The 26,889-nt window shown below is 36.4% G+C and overlaps 1 protein-coding gene across 1 annotated transcript; it reads left to right on the plus strand.

Annotated features, from left to right (window-relative positions):
• Positions 1 to 1,823: 1,823 nt before the first annotated feature.
• LOC577702 (homeobox protein EMX1) lies at positions 1,824 to 25,242 on the plus strand. The gene is made up of 3 exons (XM_777915.5): positions 1,824 to 3,506; positions 12,324 to 12,502; positions 21,392 to 25,242. Exons 1-3 carry the CDS (start codon positions 2,918 to 2,920, stop codon positions 21,542 to 21,544), a joined length of 921 nt encoding a protein of 306 aa, XP_783008.2. The 5' UTR covers positions 1,824 to 2,917; the 3' UTR covers positions 21,545 to 25,242.
• The last annotated feature ends 1,647 nt before the right edge of the window (positions 25,243 to 26,889 follow it).

Here is a 26,889-nt window from a genome sequence, read left to right on the forward strand (position 1 = left end):
CAACATATAATTGGCAACAATAAGTACTTAATTGAGTACATGTGAATTGTATTTTTTTCTCACAATAAACATATACTTCATATTTTTCTGAATTTTGTTCAACCTCGTTTCTGATTTAGTCTCAAGGCCCTTGTTATGAGTATACACTCAAAATACATAAGGCCCGTATGTTTTTCAATGAGTATAAAATGTAAACGTATAATTGTGAACTTATGTGCTATATACTGTTTATTATGTTCTCTACATGGCATCAATATAATCAATATACACATTTGAGATAACAATTAAAATCGTTGAAATGTGAAATCCTAGGAAGATAACCTATTCAGAGCTAATTTATCTTCTTTTAATTGGATCATTTAGAGAATTTCAGTTTCTTAGACGTAAAAATGAATTACCGTTAGTCGTTATCCTCCATCTACTTTTTTTTATTGGACAATAGATATCCGGAGTTACAATTGAATGAAACCCATTAAGCCTTCTCTAATAATTAAATTGATGGACAATATTTCCTCTGGATAATAAACAAAAAACTTTACTACAGATTTTTAAATCAATAAGAAAAATTATCGAATTCAATTTGAATTTTCATCTCCTTCTCTCTCTCTCTCTTCTTTTCATACCATACCTCTATCCCTGGCCATCCCTCTCTCCTTTCTCTAAGACTTTTTCCAACCCCTCAAAATAACTCAAAGAGAGATAGTTTACCAGATTGTAATGGAATAGTTTGTATGTCGATATATCTATACAACTACTTTCCTAAAGACTTTTTTTTTTTGGTGTACTTTCCTAAAAGCTTTGTGCAATACATTATCTTATTACCATGTGAACATTGTAAATCGATGATGTACTTCTAATGAACAAATTTTATCTTATTTCACTCCAAATTTGAGTTTTTAATTTGAAAGATAATCTTTTTCAATTTCTCGTTTTGTCCTTAAATGTTTACAATGGTTTTGAATAATCACTAAACTCCTGGTGTAATTTGAACAACCTTTTTTTTTGCTGAAACTCACATTTGAACTCTTTTGGTGTTCTATTTATATATTTTAAAGCCAACTGATTACTATACTCTCAACAGATATTGCTATGAATCTATATCAAATTATTCTAACTAATTATTTCAACTGTAATTCTGTACTCTATTTTCTATTTTGTTTTAAATTCATGCCAATCTAGGTTCATTGTAATTGATATGTTTATTTTGTAATTTTGCATGTTTTTATCTGTGAACTATATCGCAATTCAGCCATCAACGGCTGCGAAGCTATATTTTAATAAACCTTTAATTAAATTCAATTGAATATGCTTTAATTGAATAAATTAGACTTGAACTTGAAAATAAATAGCCTATTTAGGCACTAAATGTTTATTTCTGTTTTCTCGTATATTTGGCTATAATTTGATTATATCAATGGTATGAAAATGATAGAGTATACAACTAGAACACGAAGTAAGAAATGAAACATCCAAAATATAAAACCACTCAAATAACTTTATATATATATAATAGTGTGTAAATCTGATCCAAATAATCCCTCAATGAGATTATCATTTGGGACATGCACATTTCATTAACTTGTCCTCGTCTCCATGAGATTTGGTCTGGTATACGCCAAAACAGATGCAATATTCGCTGTATGCTTCCTTCGACCAATCAGCGATGGCAAAGAGAGTTCTGCGCCCCGCCCACTTAATAATGGCGTCTACCGGAGACTGGTCTTCGCTGCATCGCACAATCATCTCACCCGTGAATCAGAGTACGCGGAGCTGAACACAAGCGAAAGCCGAGATTGGAGTCAGCAAATTGAGACAGGCTTCTCCTCAGTGAACAATTTTGGAGGTGTACAGCCGCGCAGGAGAGCGCTTAGCTACATTGTAGCAGCCCGACGAACAAGGGGGTAGTTCGATTAGAGTTTAAGCGATTCTTCATCGTGACGTCACATCGTTCTCATCTGCCAATCAAAAGTGACACGAAATGGCGACGGGTTATTGGGCGAAGAGCGAAGAAGAGAGAAACGAGTTTTGATTAAGCATCGCCGTTGCATACCCGTGTCTCTCATAAGCTAATTGTGGGGGCCTCCTCTCTAACGACTATGCAAATTGAGCGATTAGCAAGTTAGATCGGAATCCATCGCTGGAGGACGGAGCGCATCACTTGGCGCACATGACTTGGTCCAAAACAGAATTTACTTCTCACTCTCCATCAGAAGGTAGCCTGACCTGACTTGCTCTAACACAACGTGGTCAGCGGCGAAAATTCATTATTATATGAATCGATTTCCAACATTGGATTCTTCATAGCTTGTTCGAAAGTCACGGGTGATAAGACATATTTTTCTATCATCCTCGTCATTTAACACATTTTATCGCACTTTGTGCATTCATTTTGATCAACACGACTTCGCCAATCTTCGTCGTTTTCCCATCCGTCGCAATTGTTTTTATCTAAAGGTAGATTGGATAGTTGAGTAGCGGGATCAAAGAAGAAGACTCTGGTATCTTTCATCTCGTGCCCGAAACCAGAAAGTGGTAGAGCGTGTACCCCTCTTGTTCCGCTTTGGCCGGTCTTTACGCGCTGTAAACCCCCTAAACGGGGACAAACATTGTTGGACATCGAGTGGATGCGGACGTATCTTATTGGACTCCCTCCCTCTCGACTTCTCTGTGCTACACTTGAAATATATTCACAAACACATGAATCTAATTCAGAGCAGGATTTCTAAAACTTGAAGTTCGTCGTTCTATTTCTTACATGGACATGTGAACATTATTATTGCTGAATTGGGAGTGTTTCTCTGCTAATTATTCAACAGAGGAAATAAAAGTGTTTCCTAAGAAATTGAGTCGAACATCAAGTGATTAAACTTGAAGAAAGTTTGTTTAGAAACAGGGTTGAAAAGAGACAATTGCAAACATGTCTGCGGCGGAGTTATTTCGACCGCCTATCAGCGGACTCTCCTCATCAACCACCACCACGACGTCGAAATCGAGCTGTTTCTCGATAGAGTCACTTGTATCAAAAGACACAAATCATAACAATAACCACCACCGTCATCATCGAGCGACTCCTACTCCACCGACATCACCGCAGGCTGCAGCTACGGCATCGACCATGGAATCAAACTCGTTAGCATCGTCACCGTTCACGCCGCCGGCAACGAGCCGGCACGGCGGCATCATCAAGCCTATGCCCACAGAGGCATCCTTCTTTAACACTCTCAGTGGAATGAAGGGACTCTACCACCCTGAGCCCATCTATCACACCGCCGCAGCGTCCGGGCCACCGTCTCACGTTGGCCCGATCCAGCATCAACTCGGACTCGCACACCATCATAATATGGCAGCCGCTGCTGCAGCGGCAGCAGCCCAGCACAATCACCCGGCGCTGGCCGGGGTGTTCGGTGCACACGGTCTGGGAGGGCCAAGGCGCGATGGCTTTGGTCTTTATCCATGGTTGTTGGCCAGGAATCGCTTTCTTGCCGCAGGCCACAGACCATTCCCAGGTGAGTCAGATTTGTAAGATGATCATTTAATCTTTCGAAATCATTTTTCTTCTCTTCTAACTGTGACATATCAATTAACAGTCTACAATAACGCTTTACTATAGCTTATCCTGCTGACCGAAATTCAACACCTATAATCCGATGTTTACACTCCCAGATCAGACGAATCTGAAGCACTTTATTTTCTAAACTTAAGTCTGTCGATAAGAGACATTGTCGGTATATATTTAATATTCATCCATTCATAAATATCAGGTTAGATTTAGAATTTCGCTGTTTTGTTTTGAATTATTGAACTATTTTACAAATATCTTATGCTTTAAATTTGCAAGATGAATAATCTGCAACAATGCGATGAACGGTTTGTGTACCACCCATCCCAAAAGGAATATCAAATAGAAGGTATTTATTGATATAGTTAAATCTGTTAATAAAGCCCTTTTCATTAGATTATCATATTGCATACTCGGGATGAGCCTAAACAATTGAAGAAAAACAATCTGCTCTTAGTAATATTGATATAATTCAACAAACTATTTGTTCACACTTACTGTAAATCAGTTTGTCGATTTTGGGGTGTTTTTTCATTACCAAGCAGTGATGTGCCTAAATATTATGTCCGCATATTCTTTAGTAGATGTCCAGCAGAACTATTTCATTCTCTTTATAGAAGTAGAAAATATGTTCTTTTTTGTTTACTTATCTTAAAGTTCTGGTTTTGCTAATTTTTCTCGATATAAACCTATTTATTTATGTTTATTTTTTGTATGGAGGGGGCGAAAGTGTAAGTCTGATTATTTATAAATTTTGTAGGACGTGGCCACAACATTTACTTATCTTTCTTCAACAAAAGGTATGTTCTACTTCAAAAACGTGTACTTAGTAAATGTTTAAACTAAATATTTTATGATAAAAATTCACTCTAACTATTTGATAAACCTTCTACAAAGAAACTTATCTTTTGTTACATTGACATGATTTACTAATGTGTTTCTTAAGTACATGTATGTTGTATATTATTCGAGAACCGATCAGTAAAATTGAATGAAGAAATATTCTAACAACATCAAAAGATCAGCAAATGCAATTCAATAACCCGGTTATGGTGTAAGAATCGGTTAGTTTGCTGACCATTGAAAACTTGTCAATCACGAAAGTACAAAATCATACTTGCAAAACTAAACATGAATACTATGATATAGATGAATAAACACCTTTATGTTACATATTGTGGATATAATAGAAGTATATTCATGTCACTTTCGGATTATTAACATTTTAATGGAGTTGTCATTCTCACACAAGAAGTTAATTTAGACCGTGCATGATGACTTGATCAAACACGAGACTAGCTACGGTGTACAAGACATGTGTAAACAAATCAATATTAATCTGCTACCGGGGAAAATAATGATGGAGTGACGTCGATTTTTATTACGGAAACTGAGATTATTCTCCTCTTTTGACAATTTGTTGATTATTCATTATCATTTCTCCTCGTTTTCCATTTTACTTGGCTCTTTTTCCATTATCATCTAGTATTTGTTTGTTCATACCAATGCACGAGATATTAATCATTATTAAAAAAAGCGGTGCTTATAAAGCGCTTACCACCGAAGTCTCTTGGTATAAACAGAAGGTACACATGACTTGTGATGAAAACATTTTTCATATTTGTATTTTTTTATTTTTTTGCTCTCGTCAGTTAACTTTGTCCGATCGAGAAAAAAAAAATCTTTTAAAATTCCGTTGAGGCGATTTTCGGAACATGGACTGATTTCTGTTTTTGCCTGTAACAATGATATTACAACATGCCTGAATAGAAAACAGTTTTCCATCAATTTTCTTAATGAAAGACAGGTGAAGAACATTACTTCACTACTATTTGATTAAAACTTCAATTCAATTCTTATTTTTTGTTGATATATGTTATGATGGGGCAAACAATAATAATTGTGTTTTTGGTTCTTGTATTTACTCGGGGATTAATGATCAACAATACTACTGTATTCATTACAAAATATGATAGATACACTGTTTGATGTCTCTTTTTATCGTCATATTCTACTCTGAATAACAAAATTGCAGAGCAAAAGAAAATAAAGATACTTATTATATTGCTTTATTTGAACACGTTTGTTGTAATCGTTTGTTATGTAAGATGATGACCTAAGTCTGTAGTTTATGATAATATGTTGTCATGATGTTACTGAAAATGGTAGTATGGTGGAATTCCCATGAACAGTAGTTTGGATATCGCACTTTTTAATATTTACATGAATGTGATTATGCCTTGAAATTGAACAATCAAACACAACATAAAAATTCATACTTTTTTTATGGACTCTCTATATATCTTAATGATGATCATGTAAAGAAGCATCAGAAGGTCTTGAAAGCTGACCGCAAACGTAATAAATTTGTCTTGGTTTTGGTCTTGGTAACTTAAAAAGTTTCCTTCATATTCAGCCACGGGACAGAAATAGGCTTACATTTTGGCATGCTTACATTATTTTGTAGATGCGATTACGTGCTATACAAGGTTGATTTTTAGCCTCCATGATTTTCAACCATTATTCGCGAATTAATTTAAGCGATGTTTTCTAAATCCCTTAACATTCCTCTGTGTAAATACACCTAACTTTCTCTCTCTCTCTCTCTCTCTCTCTCTCTCTCTCTTTCAAGCTATTTATCTCTGTCTGTCTGTAATTCTTTCCATCTATTCTATGTTACTCCCCCTCTCTCTCTCTCTCTCGTTCTCTCTCTCTCTCTCTATCTCCCTTCTTGTCACTTCTCTCTCTTTCTCTTACCCCTCTCACTTCATTATCCTATCTTCCTCCCTTCCCTTTTCTCCCCTCTCTCTCTCTTTCTCTTATTCTTCTTTTTCATCTTCTTCTTCTTCTTTTCCTCTTCTTCTTCTTCTTTTTGTCTCCCTCTTCGTGTTCTTCCCTTTCCCCTTCTCTCGTCTCCTCTCCCTGTTTCTCTCATTCTCAGTCTCACCCTCTTCCTGGGTCCTTGCAGGAGGATCTAGAGGGCATTGCCCCCAGATTTCGTGCCCATGCCGATGTCCTTCGTTTGGTCACATTGTCATGTGGTTGCTAATGTGCTTGTCCAGTACTATGACACAACAATGACAAAAGAGGTGTTAAGAAAGAAAAAATAGAAGGTCCCTGATTTTAATCGATAAGATGCAATGGTCATTGGATTATATCGCTTGCACGTCTCTTTCAAGGGTTTTGATGTCTGTTGTGTCTGTATTTTCATCGGCATTCCAAACTATTAAAAACAAAATGGTTATCTCTTTCTCTCGTTAATGCCCATTCCCATTGTATGTAGGCTCTGTGCCCGTTTGTCCTGTTCCATATAGTATACATAAATAAATAAATAAATACAAAATAAAATACATTGTTCCTTCTGCATGAAACTTTTTCGCTTTGCTTTCTCGTCATATCCCCGACTCTGAACCCTTTCTCTCCATCTCACTCTCTTCCCTTTATTACCTGGTCTTCAAAAGTTACTTCTACTTAATGGATGTTAATGCATGTAGATTGATACAAATCGCAAAATTTGCCACTATTAAGAACTAATTAACGCGTTCTTGTGTATCCCATAATGGGGAGCTTGAAAACCAATTACTGCAGTTTAGGGGAGCCTTTCCTTTATTTTGACCATCATTGTGACTTCGTTAACTCTCATTGAATAGCGGATTAATTGTGGTAGATTCCTGTACAAAGCTTAAGACGTAGGAAAGAAGCAAAAAGGGGTGAGAGAAGGAGAGAACAGAAACTCGCTTGAGGTTTGAAGCCAAGCTTGAGGCGGAGTGGACGCTAACAATACACGAAGACCAGCCGACAAACTTTCAATACTAGTGAGCGAACTCACAATGGTGTTACACCCTTTTATAAAGTTTGATAGGAAAGGGATCTTGAATTGTGGATGGAAGAAAGAGAAACGACGTGAAGTTGATTACACCGACAGCTCCTTTGTGAAGCCAGTGAAGGAAAAGTTCATTTGAATAGGCCTCCCCCTAATGTAAATTAATTAGACCTCTTATCCGCGCGCTGTTTGAAAGTGTTTAAAGAGCTTTTCTCGCTTTAAGAGCTCCGCTCACTAAAGCGCCTTTGACCAGGAAACGTAACATGGTTTGAATGGACCAAACTTCTGGTGTGGCCCCATTTTACTTCTTGATCATTGCAAATTACCCTTTCATGGGCTCAGAATCCTCTTCAGTAATCTCCTAAATGGTTGATAATAGCTCCTTTAATGAGGTTGTAATAATGTTTCCACCAAAATGTTCTCGAGAGATAGATGGATTAGCATGATGAAAGGGTTAATAGCTCTACATGTTGAGAATCAATGTTCAATGATACAAGATTTGTTCGGAGAGTGAGGTGGTGGTGATTTACTATACCTTTTCTTCGGATCTTTATTCTTCTTTATGTATATACGCCGAAGGTACAGCATACTATGCTAATGATACTGTAATGACATCATGAGACATTCTGAATCGTTCAATTTGTTTAGATCCCATATAGTTTAGTCTATAGGCCTCTGAATCGCAAAAGTTATCTGACTACCTGTGTACTTTAAGAAAGTCGTAAGATTATTTATATCTCAAACACACCATGACATCCTTGTTTTCCTATAATAATAGTATACGATTTATAGTATGTGATTTCTATACATGATGTGTATTAGAGTATAGTACAATATTGTAGGATGTCTATTGCAATGTCGCTTATTTATCACGGCATACTGACATAATTATGCATGCATAATATTTTTTGTGGTTGTATCATTCTCCCAAACTTTGCGCCATATCATGTACTCGAAAGACATACGTTCCTAATCTTTCTGTACTTTACCTAACTATAAAATAAAATCATAATTTATGAGAGACTGAAGTTTTGTTTTGGAGTAATTAATTATCATCTCCATAGTAAGTTGGGCTGATTTCCAAAAAGTAGAAGGCAAAACATGAGTCTTGTATAGCATAATCATTAAGTGTTAAATAAATAATGCTTTTGCCAAATCGTCACAACTTGTATTTTACTTTTGCATAGTCGTTGAATATTTGTCTTATTTTCCTCATTGTTTAAAATTCACATTTATTATTTTCTTTTATATTAAACATTATTTGTAGTGAATGACAGTTTCTATAACTTTAACAAAAATATATAAGGTATAACCAAACACAATAACTGTACAGACTACAGTGGTATTGCATTAATGTATGAATTACAAGTAACAAAGTGATTCTAGACGGGGCAAAGCTCTTACTTATTGATGAGAAGGCAAGTGTATGAATTTTCTCATATTTATTTACTCAATGATGCATGATACTGAATAAGTGTAAAATCAAACTCTGTTGGCATAAGCTTTTTTTCTTCTGCTATTTTTAGGAATTGCCTCTGTAGTCTGGTTGGTAAATGGGGTAGAAGTAATACCGTGTAGCAGTAACACCACTACGCTTCGCTTTTATGTGTGTGTACCCACGCTCTAAGCTACTCTGCAAGACTCCCTTTTCACTGCAACTGAAAACGCTTTTCTCAAAAGGTGTTGAGTTCAAGTCGCAGATAGGCATTCACGTCAACTTCAGCGTACCTAATTATCCTGTTACTCTTTCAATACAATAATTGTCCCCAGTTTACTTGTCTCGGCGGTAGACCGATGCAATTCTGCCGTGAAAATGGGCTGTGAGAATGCTTTTTGACCGGTATATTAGTTTGTTTGTTCAAGTATTGCTGACAGATTGAAAGCATTTTCATAACCCTATAGCCCCATCGGTCCTTTGTTGTCTGCGTGGTGTGTTTTTATATCTTTGAAATAATTTGATGCGTATTTCTTGATCTATTGGCAGTTAATGACACAAAATATTGACTAACAAAACACAAACATGATCATGTTTAAGAATAGATTGTAACAAATCCGTTGTTATTCTAAACTATGAGGTAATATCAAAGATGTGTTTTTTTCCACCGGCGAAGGACAACATTATGTGAGACTCAAATTCATTTATCGCAGACACAATAGCAGAATGTACGTTTGCTTGTTTATCCTGTATACTACAATTCTAATAAACGAAAACTAAAAGGATACACGAATGACAAGTTTTTACTTCTGATTCACACTTACATACCAATATAATTATTTAAATATGTTAATATGTTACCTTTCAGGGTGACATATTCAAATCTCTGGGATTCTTTTAATTGTTAAAATATAACTATAATCTGTATGGGAATTGTATCGAACTGCTCAAGTCATTAGAGAACAAGACACTTGAACTCTTTGCATGAGAACAAACATAACAGAAGTTCTTCATTAATTTATTGTCTTTTTTGTTTTCAATACACGACCTTTGTTTTTGTTTTGAAGCCGTACTGAGAAATGTAACTAAGACATGAATTCTTCAATTCTTATGATTATTTTTTTAATAGAATGTACGTAGTAAAATCACACAGTAGAAATATTCGATTTCAGAAATACAATATAGGTACCAATAACCTATATACTTTCAGGAATTAGAGAGATTGTAAAACAATTTAACTGTATCTTGCAATATTGTTGTTGGAAAGGATCTTTGTTTTAGAGGCTTTTGTAATACTCTCCTTTTGACCAATGCTCTTTTTGGTAAATGTTTTAAACAAAAATTTTAAGCGAATATCTTTATAACTATAATGAATAATATATCTGTTCAGTACAGAGCATATTCTTTTCCTGAAATAAGTATGCAGCAACATAACAAGCGACAGCGTGTGTGGTGTAGGCTTTGAGTTCAGAAATACACCGTTGTGTGTCGGGGCCTTGCATCTAAACTTCGCATCAACAAACATCGTACGAGCACCCACAAACACATCTTTCCTCCCTCTCATATTATTATCGTCATCATCATTATAAGGATGAAGATTATTTGTCTCTACTCTACAAGTAAAGCGGGCTATCGCCTCTCAATTTATCTAGCTAATGGCGGTCCGTATCATACGCTGTAAACATCGTTTACACCATGTTATTTATTTTCACGTCCTTCGGGGCTATATCTTTAGCACTTGATGTGGAAAACAACTTCATAACCCTGCAGACCCTGCCGAGGCTCGCTGTAAAGGGTGTTTGTACCACACCCAAGCATCGGAAAGAGAAAGAGGGCATGAGGAAAGAGGGCGGCGGTATTCCTTTGAAATGGAATGAGGATAGATTTACTAATAGGTCTTGATAATAGTCTTGTAATCTGCCGCAGAAACAACATCTCGCCGGTGATTAGGAACAAGTGTGAATTGCGTGAGCTGTTTGATTAGGCAGTTCGCGTGCTTACACTGGCATTGGACGAGCTAGCGGGGCGCTGCCGGTGTTGCGACCGCCAGCCCTGCGGGAGAGAATATTAGAGCCGTGCAAGGGTTTGCCTCAAAGCACTGCACTGCTGATAGAGGTTTGGATCTTTTTGGACACAGAGGGCGATAGTCATTTCTAACACCATATATTTGCGGTTCACAGGCGTGATAGGTATAGAGATAGAAGAGATTGCAATCAAGTAATGAACATCCATCATCCCATACAGTTCAGCATAATTAGAAATCAAATTTTAAACGATGACACAGGCCTATTATATCAAGTCTCCTTTCAGCTTTTGTGAACCTGGTGAAAGGCATCATGATATGAAAATGAATTGGATTTTCATTTTCCACAAAGAAAATAAAGGTTTATAACAAACAGATGACTCATTTGATTTATCTAAGTATTAGATGGTATGTTCACTGTTATTGTTTAGAAACTATATTTGTGATAAATAGACCATTTAGCCTGCTAATATTTGTTGTCATAAAATTGTTTTCCCCTCCAAAATCATTGTCCAACTAAATCCTTGTATCGGCCACTTCTTTACTGCAAGACGGTGGAGAGTGTCTGTAACTGACAGCAAATGCAAATGCTTGCACTTGGCCACTTATGCCTGGCTTAAGTTACTCTTCCCAGCTTGTCATCGTCTTTGCGATGAGATAGTCACTAGCACTCAGAGTGCGAGAGAGAAGGAGAGAGAGAGACAAGATAAAAACATGCAGGCCGATACCGCCGATCGATGACAGGTTGCGACTCGGAGTGGGTATCGCTATCACACTTCTCGTCTGCTGTGTAAATCTTGTCTAACTACCATCATCTTCATCCCACGCTCCCTACATCTCTCCCCCTCTCCCTCTTCCTCCCCCTCCACTCCTCTGTCTCTCTGTCTCTCTGTCTCTGTCTCTCTCTCTCTCTCTCTCTCACTCTCTCTCTTTCTACCTCCCTCTATCTCTCTCCCTCTCTCCCTATCCCTCTCTCTCTCTTTTTCTACCTCTCCACTTTTACCCGTTTCCTTACTTTCACTTTCTTTTGCAACTATCTCCCAAATTTTACATTCGGCTCAAACAAAAATCAATTTCTCTCTTTTCTTTCTAAATGAATATAGTACAATATTTCAATATTGTAATTATAATATGATATAATGTATTCTAATGATTTGAAAGTCTGTCATTTAACAACGACGATGCCACCAACACCATCATTGGATGCGATTCTATTAGGCCCATCTGTAATTCTAAGCTTCATCTGTTATTCTACTCTTGGTAACTTAGGCCACATTCTTCCTAAAAACATCTTCCAAAATCTTCTTGTACAATATTCAATGCGGCAAAGTTCATGAAGATCATGAACTCAAAGATCATGAATATATAGCTTCGAATTTTCAATGTTTCATAATTATTTCTGTTGTGATATTTCCTTAAATACTATTTAATATAATTAACGATAAATTTGTATTTTTCTCTTCTTCTTTTTTTTAAATTGCAGGTGATCTTCCAAACGGTGGATTCTTTCTCCAACACCCCTTCAGGAAACCCAAGAGGATCCGGACGGCGTTTTCTCCTTCCCAGCTCCTCCGACTAGAAAATGCCTTCGAAAAAAACCATTATGTGGTTGGCGCAGAGAGAAAACAACTGGCAGCGAGTCTAAACCTCACAGAAACACAAGTAAGTATATCCTGAAATTTCATTTCTTTATGGAGATTATTTCCATCATGGATTTAGCTTCAATTGATCACATTCATCACCAATCTCCAAAAAAATTACCTTAAATAGGAGGAAAAAATGTATTTAAAAAAATGTATAGCAGTAAAGAGACATCTTTGAAAAAAGTGAGCAAAAAAAATATTTTTAAAAAATTAAAAAAATCGTTTGAACATTGTAGCACAAGGCATACACTTATTTGTTACAAATGAAAACAACTTGTAAGAAATATATGTTACCCAGTGGTTAGATCTTCTTTTTAGGCTACTCCCCCCCCCCCCCACACACACACACAGTATATATTAATGATAATTACTAAATCCTTAAGCTACTTTCAGGGTAAGATAGCGATAGTTAAACGTATTACTCATTAAGTTGTACAAAGTAATTAAGATTTCCTCTTATTTCATTAAGAACGCGAAATGATATAATTAACTCGTTTTATACCTCCCGCTACTCGATTACAAACTATCAGTCATATGTTCAAGTTCCTTTTAAACAGTTAAGTGTGTCCCAAGTTAATTTTTTTCTTCAAAAAGGAATGATTAACTTTCTGAACTAAAACAATAAATGGCATTTATGAGGAATGAAATAAAAACAATATCTGAAAGGATCGTTCTGATAACACATATAAAACGCTGCCTGTGGGGAACTGGTACATCGTTAAATGATATCTTAATTTAATAGAAATTGGAAAGATATATATATATAAACTGTTGTAAATTGTGCACTTTAGATGTTTTCCAACATAAATGAGATACCTCTCCCATTCTCAAATGGTAATCTAATTCAATAAACTTTGAGATTTGTTACACAAGATTAACCAATGAAACACTGTAAATATTAGGTATGTAATATTTCTCCGCGGTCGCATAAAATTTAATTAGCAAAACTAAGGTTAACTTAAATTACAAGTGTATTCATTGTGTGCTTGAATCGGTATAGCACCCATCTGATAATTAACTTAAATCAGCAAGATGGAATGATCAAAAATTAATGTCTTTTGCGAATTTAAAGTATAATTTTTTTAGACGTCGCAAATAATTTTATTAGGTGTGTTATTTATATTTCGATGAACTCTGGTGTTTCATTAATTTGAAGGGTTTCTTCCTTCACAAGCTATTTATTTTACGAAATAGTAAAATCAATACAGTTTATGAAATAAATCTTAATTGGAGACTTTTCTCTCTTATGATCCACACCAACAATGCATGTACATTTTCTTCCAAGTTTGATTCTGAGCAAATTTCTTTTAGCATGCTCTGTAGAAAGAAGTGAACACAATATCCCGTTGTATATACTAATCAATTCATGAATACTCATTCAAAAAGTAAACTCAGACGAATGCTGGAAAAAAGGAGATGGAAGCGAAAGACTCGAAAGATTAAATAATCATGAAATGTAAAAGGAGAAGAAATAGGATAGGAAAATATATGGGAACAACGAGGGGGAAATTGGGGAACGTAAAAGGTGGTGTTCGAAAAGGGGAATGTAGAAAAGAAAACGAAACAATAATTCTATTTGCTGAGAAAATGGAAGAAGGCCAAAATATACGATGGAAGATCAAAATAAAATGAAAGGAAAGTCCCTTTTAATTTGTAATTTGAACAAACGGACTTATTAGAGGTAAAAAGCACCAGGAACAAACACTTCTTGATTTGATATAGGAATATAGAAAACTCGAAGGAGGATATTACGAGTTAGCTACGGATGGAAGACGAACATCATTGTCAAGGAGAGGTGATTGGTAGAAGATGGAGCGAAGGAGGCGGTTCGGTTGGTGGTTAGCTTTCTTCCTCGTATCTTCAACAAAACATAATCATGTCTTGCAAGGAAATAAATCTCGAGTTTCATTGCTTGCTGATTTCAGCGGTCATTAAGCGGGCGGGCACGGTGTAACTAATGAAATAATATCTTATCATAAACGCTAGACTAGCCGAGAATGAGTCGAGGTTCGTGTAATTGTATAACAACCCAAAATTATTTTTCAAGGCGGAAACCCGACCTGCAACAATAAATAAATTTTCGCGACAAAACGGCCATATATTGTCGTCGCTGTTCAACCCGTTATTAGATGCGAATTGCTGTATATACTTTTTCTCCCGATGTCTCCATTGCATGCTCCCTCTCCGCCTTTTTTCTTGATAATATTATATGGTCCTCGCCCTTACTCTGTCTCTCTATCTCTCTAAAATATCCGCCTGACACTAATGCGACGTTTTCAAACATCATCACCATCATAACCCAAAACCGTCTGTTGCTTTCGCCCTCGATTTCCCCTATCCTCCCGTTTGTGTATATCAAATGACGCTTAAATAGCTGCCATGCTGGCTTGATAATGTAATCATTTTCGCGGGGGCCGTTTCCCTTGTTTTCTCGGCAAATTTAGCGCATTTAGCGGGCAAGGCGGCACAAGAAATAAAAATGGCAGTAATTGAACAAGTTGGTATGTGTTGCCCGCCTTGTTCCCGCCAATTTAGCCCGAGAGTGGATCTCGGGGGGCTGCAAACACAAACACATACATTATTTTATTAAATGCCCGTAACTGAGTTGAAAGCCGTCGACACGTCTTCAATTTCCCGCGCCTTAACCAGGTGCGAATGCACGCCGCATGAAAATAATGGAAGAATAAAAGTAATGTTATGGTTATAAAATGTGCCGTTTTCTTTTAAAGTCGTGAGCACTATTTGATAATTGTTAAAGTCTGCTTCCGTAACTAGATGGTGCGGACGAATATGGTTAGAAAGATGGATGTTTGTCGCGAAATTAAGTAATTTCGAATTCCCAGGTGCATGCCAAATTCGATGAAATTACTGCGTCTTGTTTCTTTGCTCATACTACTAGAAAACATTAAGAAGAAATAGATAATGGAATGTTGATTGTAGAAAATGTTTGACGTTTGCCTGATTTTAATCTTTGGGAGGACTTGTTTATACCAAAAGCAGTCGGCAGCATCGTCAGCTTTTTAAAAAGAATCACAATAACGATAATGAAAAAAAGGAAAAGACATCTCTTAAAAATATAATGTACCTGAATTTGCCATCCGGAATGCTAACAGTTTTTTTTTTCTTCCATTATGATTGCAATAATGAGAAACAAATAATAAAGAATATATACAAATCCATAAAATACGTGTGCGAATTCTCCCTTTTTGATTACATGGGAGTGATTTTACAGATGTGGTAAATACAAAAATAAAAATAAGAATGGCTATGCTAAAAAAAAAATCAACTTTGTAGACTCCTATTGAAGACTGTATATTTTCATGATTAAAGAAGAAAAGGGGTACAGATTTTAAAGCAAGGATACTTCAACAGTTTGAGTTAGTGTGCGATACCATAGTTTCTTACTCAGACATTTACTCAGACAAAATTACGCGTAGTTTCGTGATCTCTTCTAAAGTCCAGTTTCAATAAAGCCTTATCTCAGATAACTTGCCACAATTTGTCACCGCAGACGTGTTAGCCCAGATTTTCCTTTCCTATCAGGCTTATCAGAGCCTCCATCGATAGTTCATCTATCATCCCCATCTCATAATATAGTATACTATCAACCCCCATCTCATATAGTATCAACCTCATCTATTAATGCAGTATAATATAACACCCAATAGTTTACTCCGTTACTTGATCATTATTCTAGTTCTTGGACCACCCCCACCCCCCTCCTTCTCTCTCTCTCTCTCTCTCTCTCTCTTCTTGACACATTCTTCCGGCAGAATGTCACCTCTTTCTCTTGCCCCCGAAGCGCTTTAAATTAATTTTCCCTTATCCATTCTAGTTGGTTTTCAATTTCATTACTCTTTGCGATTTATTCTGCTTCCTTGGTATTTAAAAAAGTACTTATACACCAAATGTCTACTTATACAGATTTATAATTTGAAAATTGCTGACTGCAAATAAATATATATTTTTTCATTTTGTGTAAAATGTCGGCAAATTCGGTACACACCCCCCCCCCCCCCTCCCCCTCCCGAAATGGCCCGGGGATGCTGATTGCCTTTACAAGACTTCCTATTTGTTGTCCTCTCATTGTACGTCCTTTAGAACTATTTTTGTCATTGCTGAGGCATCATTAAGTCGATACTTTCTATTTTTTGGAAAATATTATCTCGTACAGTCATCTTAAAGTGCATTGGCTATATTCAAAATATATTGGCGTGACATCTACGACGACCCCACACCCCACATGTCGTCACTGTAATCGGGCCGAACGCTCCCCGTTCAGAGAGCATCGCATCACCGCACCCATCTCGAACCCGCCACGGCTGCTGTGTGCAAACCCGCCGCGATCTATGACATGCGAACCTACGGAGTCGAGAGGACTCGCACCCGGGAGGTTATCGGACTACCGTATCGCTTCTACTGACCCGGGGCGACCTGTACCCGAAACAGGGTTTGGCGTTATAGCAACATATACACCGGGGCTTGGTATTGATTCATGGCATTATCATAAATGATGACAAGGAGAGAGATAAAATTCGTCGAAGAAATAAAAGATTGGGAAATGAGAAGACATACTTTGTGAAAATGAGTATGGTTTATAGATAAACCAGTCACTCCGAGCCCTACATGCCATCATGAATGAGAAAGAAATTTGTCTTCTTCTTCAATCTTTCAATTTTGTGTGTGTCATTTGTCCGTATTCTTCTCGGCTTCAATTCTAGTTTTACCGAAGGTTTAATTCATGTATTTAACGGGGTCGCAAATTCCTTTCTTTACTGCCTGATTACAAGTTTAAATTTATTTTGTAGACCCCAATCATGCAAAGGTATTGTAAAGATTGGAGGAAATTAAACAGAAGGTCATTTTCTTTAATACTTTAATACCATAAAGAATTATTATCGGCTCATGAAGTTGTTTATTTACTGGATCATTTATTTTCTCTTAGAATATGTACCAAGGTTTATATGGTTTAAAAACGATTTAAACCAGGAAAAGGACGATTCCAATAAAGTTGAACAAAAATGAAAAATAGCAATTTACACATGCATCATGATCGTTACCATGCATTACATCTCAAACAATGATTAGTTTTTATAGCCCTCATAAACAATAAACATGTCATAGCGAGTATATGCCAATCAATAAGTACTAAACATGGTATTGATATCTAAATGAGTTGGGTATAAAGCTTGATTTGCGTCCGAGTTTTTGTTAAAAAAACAAAATGGCGCTCATGACGCCGCCATTGGTATCACGTGGTTTCGAGAAAGTCCATTAGTGGCGCGCCATTAAAGATACAATTTGCCCCGCCTCGTTATGTAGTCTGGGATTGGTTTTAATAATGGGGACAAATGAACATCCCTCCCTTTTCTCACTTTTTGCATCCCCCCCTCTCTCTCTCTCTCTCTCTCCCTCCCTCCCTCCCTCTCTCTCCCTCCCTCTCTCTCTTTCCATCCCTTCTCTGTTTCCTCTTGTAATATCTGTTTCCTCTTTCTTTCTTTCTTTCTTTCTTCTTTCTAATTCCTAACCTCTATTTCCATGTTAGTTTTTATTCCCTTGTTCCCTCTTTCGCTCTTTATAATTATTTCGTCTTCCAATGTACCAAATTTGTCAATCGACGTACCCCCCTCACTCAAAATCTCTCACTCCGTCTCCTGTCCCAACCCTACCATCTCCCACCCCCCTCTCTCTCTCTCACTCCCTTCCTTTTCCAATTTAATCACACCAGTACTCGCATCCATTGCTTAATTGGTTTATTCTCGGACAAGAGGGGTAACAAAAGTACAAAGCTAATGTCACGCCCAGATGATGATACTATTAGCAAGACTAATATGAGCGAGAGAATCAACTACCAAAATATTATGGAACGAGGCTGTAAAAGTAACTCATCTTGCGATGGCAATGGCTGTATAGGGATTGATGGATGAATGGCTTCCTATCGACGGCAGGTGTCATAATACTTCCATTAACCCTTCGAATCTCGATCATAATCCTAACGCTGCGTGTCCCACGCGTACACCCGCCGTCGGAGTCGAAAGGGATACTCTCCTGAAACTCATCAGGCTCAATGTCGCGTCGTTGTTCTATTCATAATTCATTCATGTATGCATGTTTGAAGGTTAGAGTGCTTGTCTAGATCAGAGTCTGGAGATAAGTACATGCAGATTGGGAAATATCATACATTTGCAGTTGAAAAATGAATGATTATTACGTTTTATAGCGTTGCGGTTTCCATTAAGGGAAGTATTAACCTGGGCTTTGCATGATAGAAAGAAAATCAGATGCAAAATAACACCAAATGCGCTGTGAGGGTCATTTTGTTTTTAAAGCTCTCTGGACGAATATAACACCTAAATGCTTTATTGCTTTGCCTTGATATCAGTGATTTGCTTTCTATCTTCTATACCCTTTCAGCCATGACTCCTGAGCCTGCCAAATGCCAATCCGCTTTGAAAACTTATTGAGATGTTATACCGAGTGTAGTTGATACATGACGTAAAAATGTCACCATTGAACAAAAAATTGTCTTGTTTTTCAATTTCATTTATGGTTAAAGTGAGAAACAAATCAAAGAAAATTAGTTAGTGTTTGTATATTAATATATTAACTGCAGGCCACTTTACCAATTTTGTAATATTTCTTAAATTTGTTTAGATATTCGAGTGAGATGACTTCATTTCCAAATTAAAATTTAATCTCACGTACATTCTTTTAAAAAGTTTAGGCTAATCTTAAATATAAAGAAAAAATGCAATTTAATTTTGTGATAACAATTATTGTTGTTTTAATTTTTTCCATCGTTCACTGTATTTCGTCTTTCTTTACAAAGTTTTCTGTTTCATCTCACCTTATTTTTTGTTGGTCTTTTTTTTTTGGGGGGGGGGGTGGTCTTTTTCTTTCCATCTTGATTTAGTCAACAAAAATCGTCAATAATTTCTAATGATGGGATATGAATGCTAATGTGACTCATCCTTTTTCACGGATTTCTTACTAAAGTTGACGTGCACTTTATCCTCATTACAGTCATAGGATCTTGAACTGTGATCAATCAACTATTACTCCTCTCCAAAAGAAATGACAACTAATTTGCTCGTGTAGGTTGGATCATAAATCAAAACCAATAAAAGGACCTTTTCCTGAGTATTCTCCTCTTTCTTTCTTTGCCCTATCTCTTATACACTCTCATTTAGTGAGACCGCAGAACGCACTTTGATCAATTAGACTGTTATTAGAATGACAGATAGAGAGTACAGTATTATATGCAACACCCATATACCATACAACTGTGACGGGGTTTGTCACGATTTAATTCAAAGTTTCCTGATAAAGGACTTAGTGCAAACATTCGTTACTGTAAAGAAATTCACGGATTTTCTAAGCATAAAATGTGATACAAAGCATTTTCTTCAAATGTAATAGATCGTACGATTGGGTAATTTGGCTCTAGGACAATTCCTACCCCGACAAAATATATTTCCCTCTTTGGAACAGCGATTTGACTTTCAGCTTGGTCGCCTGTCATGTCACAAACTAATCGCATAAATCACTTTTTCAATTCTATGCATATTTTTCTTAATTCATTTCTCTGACGCTTTTATGAGGCTGGGGGAGGCGGGCTACGACACAGTTATACATATTGTAAGACACCTGTAGTTGAGCTGAAAAGGGGTATTGTGTTTGAGAGTTTGCGTTTGAAACTAAATACCTCAAGCAGAAATGTACACGTATCAATACAATACTACACGCGAGGGAAATGTACTTTTTGTATCTGATAGGTATTACAAAAAAATCAATCACCACCATTCATCACACACGTCTCTGGATTTTCGCCCCAAGCGGTTTTATTTCCGTATTCTTAAAAACTCGGGATTTAGAGATCAGATTTAGGATTGAATTAGCTTTAGATTAGCCCACTAATGAGTGTTTTGCGCAACCATTTTTGTTTTGATAGTAACTTCTATCATCCCGTAGTCAAAATAGGTTGTTAGTCAAAACATATAAATGATTCAATTAAGATATCCATTAAGAAGAGGATTTTCTCAAAGAAAGAGCGTTGGGATTTATTATTATGCTCATCATATAGACAGCTGTATGTAATTGGTTTGTCAGATCGCTCAGTGCCCCATGAAAAATGTTTTCGATTGGTATGACCTATCGCTCGCCGTTGCACTATATACATCTGTCGTGCCACAGCAAGGCTCTGCTTGCACTTTTTCACATATTTCTATGCGGTTTTACACAATACGTTTACGGCTTCACGTCTCTCCCATAAATCGTAGAGTTCATAAGCATGGCGTTGAAAAGGAATCGAATGGTTCTCAAATTAACTATCAGGAAAATTGTTAAGTTATTGAAAGGATTTGGGTGAAATAATTATGTGACTTCCACAACAACTATGCAAAGACCTTCTTGATTTATGATTTAAAAGTACAAGATTACTTGTTGTGGAAAATAGAGTTTACTTTATTTTAGAAGCTTATGAAATTACATATGAATTAGCCGAGATACATTTGCCACTGAATGTCTTTATCATAAATCGTTAATAGCCATGTAATGTGTTTTACCACTATTATTTCAACACCAATGGAAAAGAAGTATCTAATTATTTTTCATGTTTATGTCATTCTTAATTGAGAACAGTACACCAGGGCTCTTGGAATAAATGAAATAATGATGAACCTAATAAATTTGTCTGTTAATTATTAAATGTATATTTAGAAACTGAAAGAAAATTTGTACCTTTCTGAAAATGGTGTCAATCTTTTTGTGAACATGTTTTTTTTTTTAAAGTGTATCTTCTAGCATTCTGAAAAAGTGAGTTAGACATTTGACGTGTTCCAAATTTGTTATTCTGGTATTCAACGGATTAGATGGTTTATGTCTCTTTTTTTCTTGTTTTATTTTTCAGGTCAAGGTATGGTTCCAGAACAGGAGGACAAAATACAAGCGAATCAAATCTGAGGAAGAAGGAGAAGAAGAACCCAAGAAGAAAGGATCACATCATGTCAATAGATGGAGGATGGAAACGCAGCAATCTATCGAAGAGAGGGAGAGGGATTGAAACAGCGAAAAAAACTTACTTTTAGAGATAAAGACGAAATATTTGCGAAGACAATCCTGACTTTAGCATAACGACTCTATGAAGAGATGTTTGAAACTGTGCACTAAAGAGAAGAATTTCAACTTGAGTTTCCTGCTGTTTATGGAACGCTAAACGAACGGGAATCGTACACTGGGAGTGTGGACTTCAAGCTGCGTTCCTGATAGGCGGAGACACCGTGATCACGTGATAATTATGGCGCCTATATACGTGCAGAGACATAAGTGGCGCCGGTCTAGTATGATGTCCATACAACCTGCAAGTCATTTCAATTAGACATCTATGTTAATTCACGACCTTCACGAAAGCGGAGAGGCTTTTAATACATCCTGGTCCTGTGATATATAAGCAATTATACACTAAAGCCTGGCTAGAAAGAAATATTTTTCTATAGCCTGATCATTTTTTTTGTTGAAGATTTTTTTTTGACACCTAAACGTGATTGAGTATACCTTTTCTTAACCTCTTGCCGAATGTATGTTGTAAAGTTTTACTTGATTTTTTTTTTCTTTCTGTTATTATATTGCTTATAAGATTTTACAAGAAAGAAATCAAAATTAATTCTATCAGCAACTGACCTATACATGGATGTATCATGCCTCATGTAAAATCAAAATATGGCGTTATTTATAACGAATAGAGAGACAAATGATATTTTTTCACTGACACGTATCATATTAAACCATTTCCTGTAAAGTTATTCATATTTTTAATCGGCTGTGGAGAATGAGCTCGCATAACGTTTGAAACTGAGTAATATGGCATTGTTGCAGATTATACCAGATTGTAATATAAACCACAATTATATTGCCATGACAATCAATTTTTCGAGTTTTTTTCTTTCATTTTAATCCAAGGGCGACGATTCGAAATCAATCATGATGCACGTATTGTACTTGAAAGTAATAGTGGTTTATGACAATTTTCAATGTAGCAAACACATCGCACCTTTACGCAACTGTAGTATTTTTAGTATAATATATTTTGAGTCATTTTAAAATCTCTGCAGTGATTACATCCTTTATTTCGAGCAGAATGTATAATAATCAGCGCTCAATGCACCCTGAATTATTCCACAGCACGAACGATGCAAATAGGCAATTTGAATTGATCATTGTGTTTATTCTGGTAATTGTATTATGATAGCAATAAGTCACCACCTTTTTACCATAACTAAATCAATTGTCCTTGGAATGGCGAAACTTTAAACGGAGAAAATTTGCAACAAGAGTGTGTATTTTCTTGCTACATTTAGTGGAATCGTTCACTTGTTAAATGCAGCGTAAAGTGAAATCGATTGGAACATTTTATCGCCTTCATGAGCGGTTATCGTGTCAACGGTAAATGCAGGGAGGAGACGGGGCAGAAGACAACGAAGGGTTGGAATTTGAAATTGAATTTAAGATCGTGCCCATTCAAGAAAGGATGACGAATTTTAAAGGCTAATTCCCTGCTTGTTTTCTCACGTGGGCGCAAGTAATGTTTAATTCATGGCCACCGCAGAGCTTCACCGTAAGGAAGACTCGGTCGCGGAGGAATATGCGGTGAAAGTAGGACTATATTACCTCGCCCGTAACAGCATATTGGCTACTCCGCCATTCGAGTAATTCTTATTCTAACCTCTAATTTCAGGACGGTGCATTTTTATTCGATTCTGTAAAATCCGTTAGTAACTTGCATTGTTTGGTATCAAATGCTGGTATGCCTAATCTTTTAACAATAATTAGATACTTTTTTAGAATTCCAATTTACTTTTTAAAGACGCTCTGTAAACCGCATTGACCGCTTTTGATTATTGTTAGGACTGAGTTTCCATGACGGTATAATTTATTATGATAAATTTCAAATGTAAACAATACCCATACTTTGAATTGAAACCTAAATAAAATGTGGCCCATATGTTATAGTGTAAAGAGACAATCACGGCTTAAATTTGGTACAATTCATTTTGATCTGTTATAATCTGACATTTATCAGAGTTTCTATTAATCAGTTAACAAGCATAGATGTTTGTAAACGTATACCAATTCCTCCTTGATAATTGAAATAAATGATTCGTCAAAATGTGTCGAAAAATCGAAAATCAGAGTAATTATGTTAAAGTTAGATTTTCCAGAGTTATATTCATTATATCCACCGTCGTCATAACTGTTACTTCTCCTTAGCCATTTCCTTATTTATTATATTTTATTTTCCACGAACAAAAAAAATTTGTTATATCAAATTGACAACGCAGTAAATCTCAATGTTTGGACGGATACAATAACATTGTTTGTTCTACATATTGCGCCTATTGAACGGTACCCCAGAGCTTGCTCTCCCCCGGTCTCTCAGCCGCTCGACTAGCCTAGCTAAAATTCGATTATAATGATGGCGATTTCACGGTAAATGTTGAATCAGTATTCTTACACACTGAACGATGATGGTGGATAGTGAAGCTAGTCAAGAAAGCTTCCTGCTTTTCCCGCTAATTTTCCTCCATTCCTCTGGTCAATTGGCGAGAAGGAAAAGGGGCATTTAGCTACAGATGTTATTTCTTCAAACAGGGGTCGATAATGATTCATGCATAATGGAACTAAAGTCTGATTACGCTCCCCTTCTCAAACACTTACTCCCCCCCTCTCTCTCCCCTCTCCCTCACACACTCTCTCTCTCGCTATATATCTATTCTCCCTATTCTGTCCATCTTTATTTCTTGCTGTCTCCCTTTCTTTTTAATTTTGTGTTTCTCTGGTATTTTATGTCGCCTCTTTCTCCCAAAATCACCGTTCCCAAGCAAAACAATCATTGCTTTGCCGCGGTAAACTCGGTGTATGAGGCAAAATAAATGTAAGCGTAGGTCCCATTCATGTTAAGTTGCTGTAAGTTCTCCATACATGATTTGCTGTAACGATTATCACCTTGAAGTACATGCTTTGCATAGATGAACGCTTGATGATTATTTATTAGATTTTTTTTAGAAAGATGATGATCTCAGGTTCTTGGTATTGTACCAGTAAGATGAAAAAGGAGTCTTTGTTATCTGGGAGAAAAAACGTGTGATTTTTCAAGGAGATAGAAATTGCTGATTGTATCACTTGTAAGATGGCGTTGGATCTGCTGAGGAAGAGGAAGAAATTGTGATTATTTGATTAAAATCAAATATTTGACTTTGATTGCAGATGAGCTTTTTATTACGATCACGAAATTAGCACGTTTCTAAACAGTGCACGTTGACAAACATATTTATAGAGAAATTCAAGCTGAAATATTATGATAAAGTCATACCATTTGCAGCAAATGAACATCGTAACTATCACTATTGTACAATTCCTTATGGTGTTTTTTCGTGTATAGATTTTATTAATTGATATTATATGTATATGGAGACAATTATTTGGTGCTTGTTAATCTATTTGCCCCATAGGGGCGTTTTTTTGTAGCTATAGGAAAAATATTCCGTAATTTTAGTTGGATTTGCTAATTTGTCGGTATTTTTCCAATGGAGTTATTGTTTCGATTTCTTCAGTTTCTTTTCTCTACTTTTAAGCATCTATGTGCGGGTAAACACAGAGCTTGATCGAATATTTCCGAGAGCTAAAATTGTGATATAAGAATGATTATGTACTAGCTTGTTTGGTGAATTATTAAAAGATTCGATTTTTCATGGACCAAGGAGATAATTGATGTGCAAGCATCTTCTGTATTTGTGTATTGATTGAGAATTTGTAAGATGGGTAATGTTTGTGAGAAAGACACACACTGTGGGAAAGAGTGTTACGCATATTTGCTTTATAATTTAGATGCATGGTGTGGGTGGTGGTGGTGGTGGCACAATTTAGATAAAATTGTGTTCTGGCAACGAGAGTAATAAATTCACTTATCATTGAATGAACGGCTACGAGGTGCTTGCGGAGGGAGTATGGCAGTGATAATGCTTAATGATGGTAATAATGGTGGTGACTATGACAATGATGATCATGATTATGATGATGATGGTGATGATGATGATGATTATGATGATGATGGTGATGATGATGATGATGATGGTGATGATGATGATGATGATGATGATGATGGTGATGATGATGATGATGATGGTGATGATGATGATGATGATGATGGTGATGATGATGGTGATGATGATGATGGTGATGATGATGATGATGATGATGATGGTGATGATGATGATGGTGATGATGATGATGATGATGGTGATGATGGTGATGGTGATGATGATTATGATGATGATGATGATGATGATGATGATGGTGATGATGATGATGATGGTGATGATGATGATGATGATGATGGTGATGATGATGATGGTGATGATGATGATGGTGATGATGATGATGATGATGATGGTGATGGTGATGATGATGATGATGGTGATGATGATTATGATGATGATGATGATGATGATGATGATGGTGATGATGATGATGGTGATGATGATGATGATGATGATGGTGATGATGATGATGGTGATGATGATGATGATGATGATGGTGATGATGATGATGATGATGATGGTGATGATGATGATGGTGATGATGATGATGATGTATGATGATGGTGATGATGATGATGATGATGATGATGGTGATGATGATGGTGATGATGATGATGATGATGATGGTGATGGTGATGATGATGATGGTGATGATGATGATGATGATGATGGTGATGGTGATGATGATGATGATGATGGTGATGATGATGATGATGATGATGGTGATGATGATGATGATGGTGATGGTGATGATAATGATGATGACGATGATGGCTATGATGATAATGGTGATGAAAGTGCTGATGGCGATTGTGATAGTGGTGGCGATGATGATGATGATACAAAGGAAGATCATGATGGTACACGTTATGATGGTGATTACGATCATGGTTCTGGTGATGATGATGACGATGATGACGATGATGATGATCATGACTGTGCTGATGAACATGTTACTGATGATGATGATGCACGCTACTTGTATATAACTGTGTGTATTGTGGAATGTATTTACATCATCATATTATATATCATACATATTTTTACATTCATGATAGTGATGGTAACAATGAAAGAACCTTGAACGTGTTAAAGAACAACAAAATTGATATTAAAATATACACCTCACTCTGTCCTGTCTGTGTCAAACCTGCACGCCAAAACAACACTTTACAGGCAACTAGCTCCTGAATGCCATGTTCCAAGGGCGTCATGTTATGACAGGTGCTGGATATTACAGTCTTTCATCAAGAACTATATTAATCATACCACAAAATCATGTAAAATATAGACCTATGACTAATCCATAAAG

This window comes from Strongylocentrotus purpuratus, unplaced genomic scaffold (assembly GCF_000002235.5).
Source record: "Strongylocentrotus purpuratus isolate Spur 01 unplaced genomic scaffold, Spur_5.0 spur5_scaffold_15, whole genome shotgun sequence".
Classification (NCBI taxonomy): Eukaryota; Metazoa; Echinodermata; class Echinoidea; order Camarodonta; family Strongylocentrotidae; genus Strongylocentrotus; species Strongylocentrotus purpuratus.

Coding starts and splice junctions, on each gene's coding strand:
- LOC577702 (XM_777915.5), top strand. CDS start 2,918: ATGTCTGCGGCGGAGTTATTTCGACCGCCTATCAGCGGACTCTCCTCA. Junction 3,507..12,323: donor AGGCCACAGACCATTCCCAG/GTGAGTCAGATT, acceptor TTTAAATTGCAG/GTGATCTTCCAAACGGTGGA. Junction 12,503..21,391: donor TAAACCTCACAGAAACACAA/GTAAGTATATCC, acceptor TTTATTTTTCAG/GTCAAGGTATGGTTCCAGAA.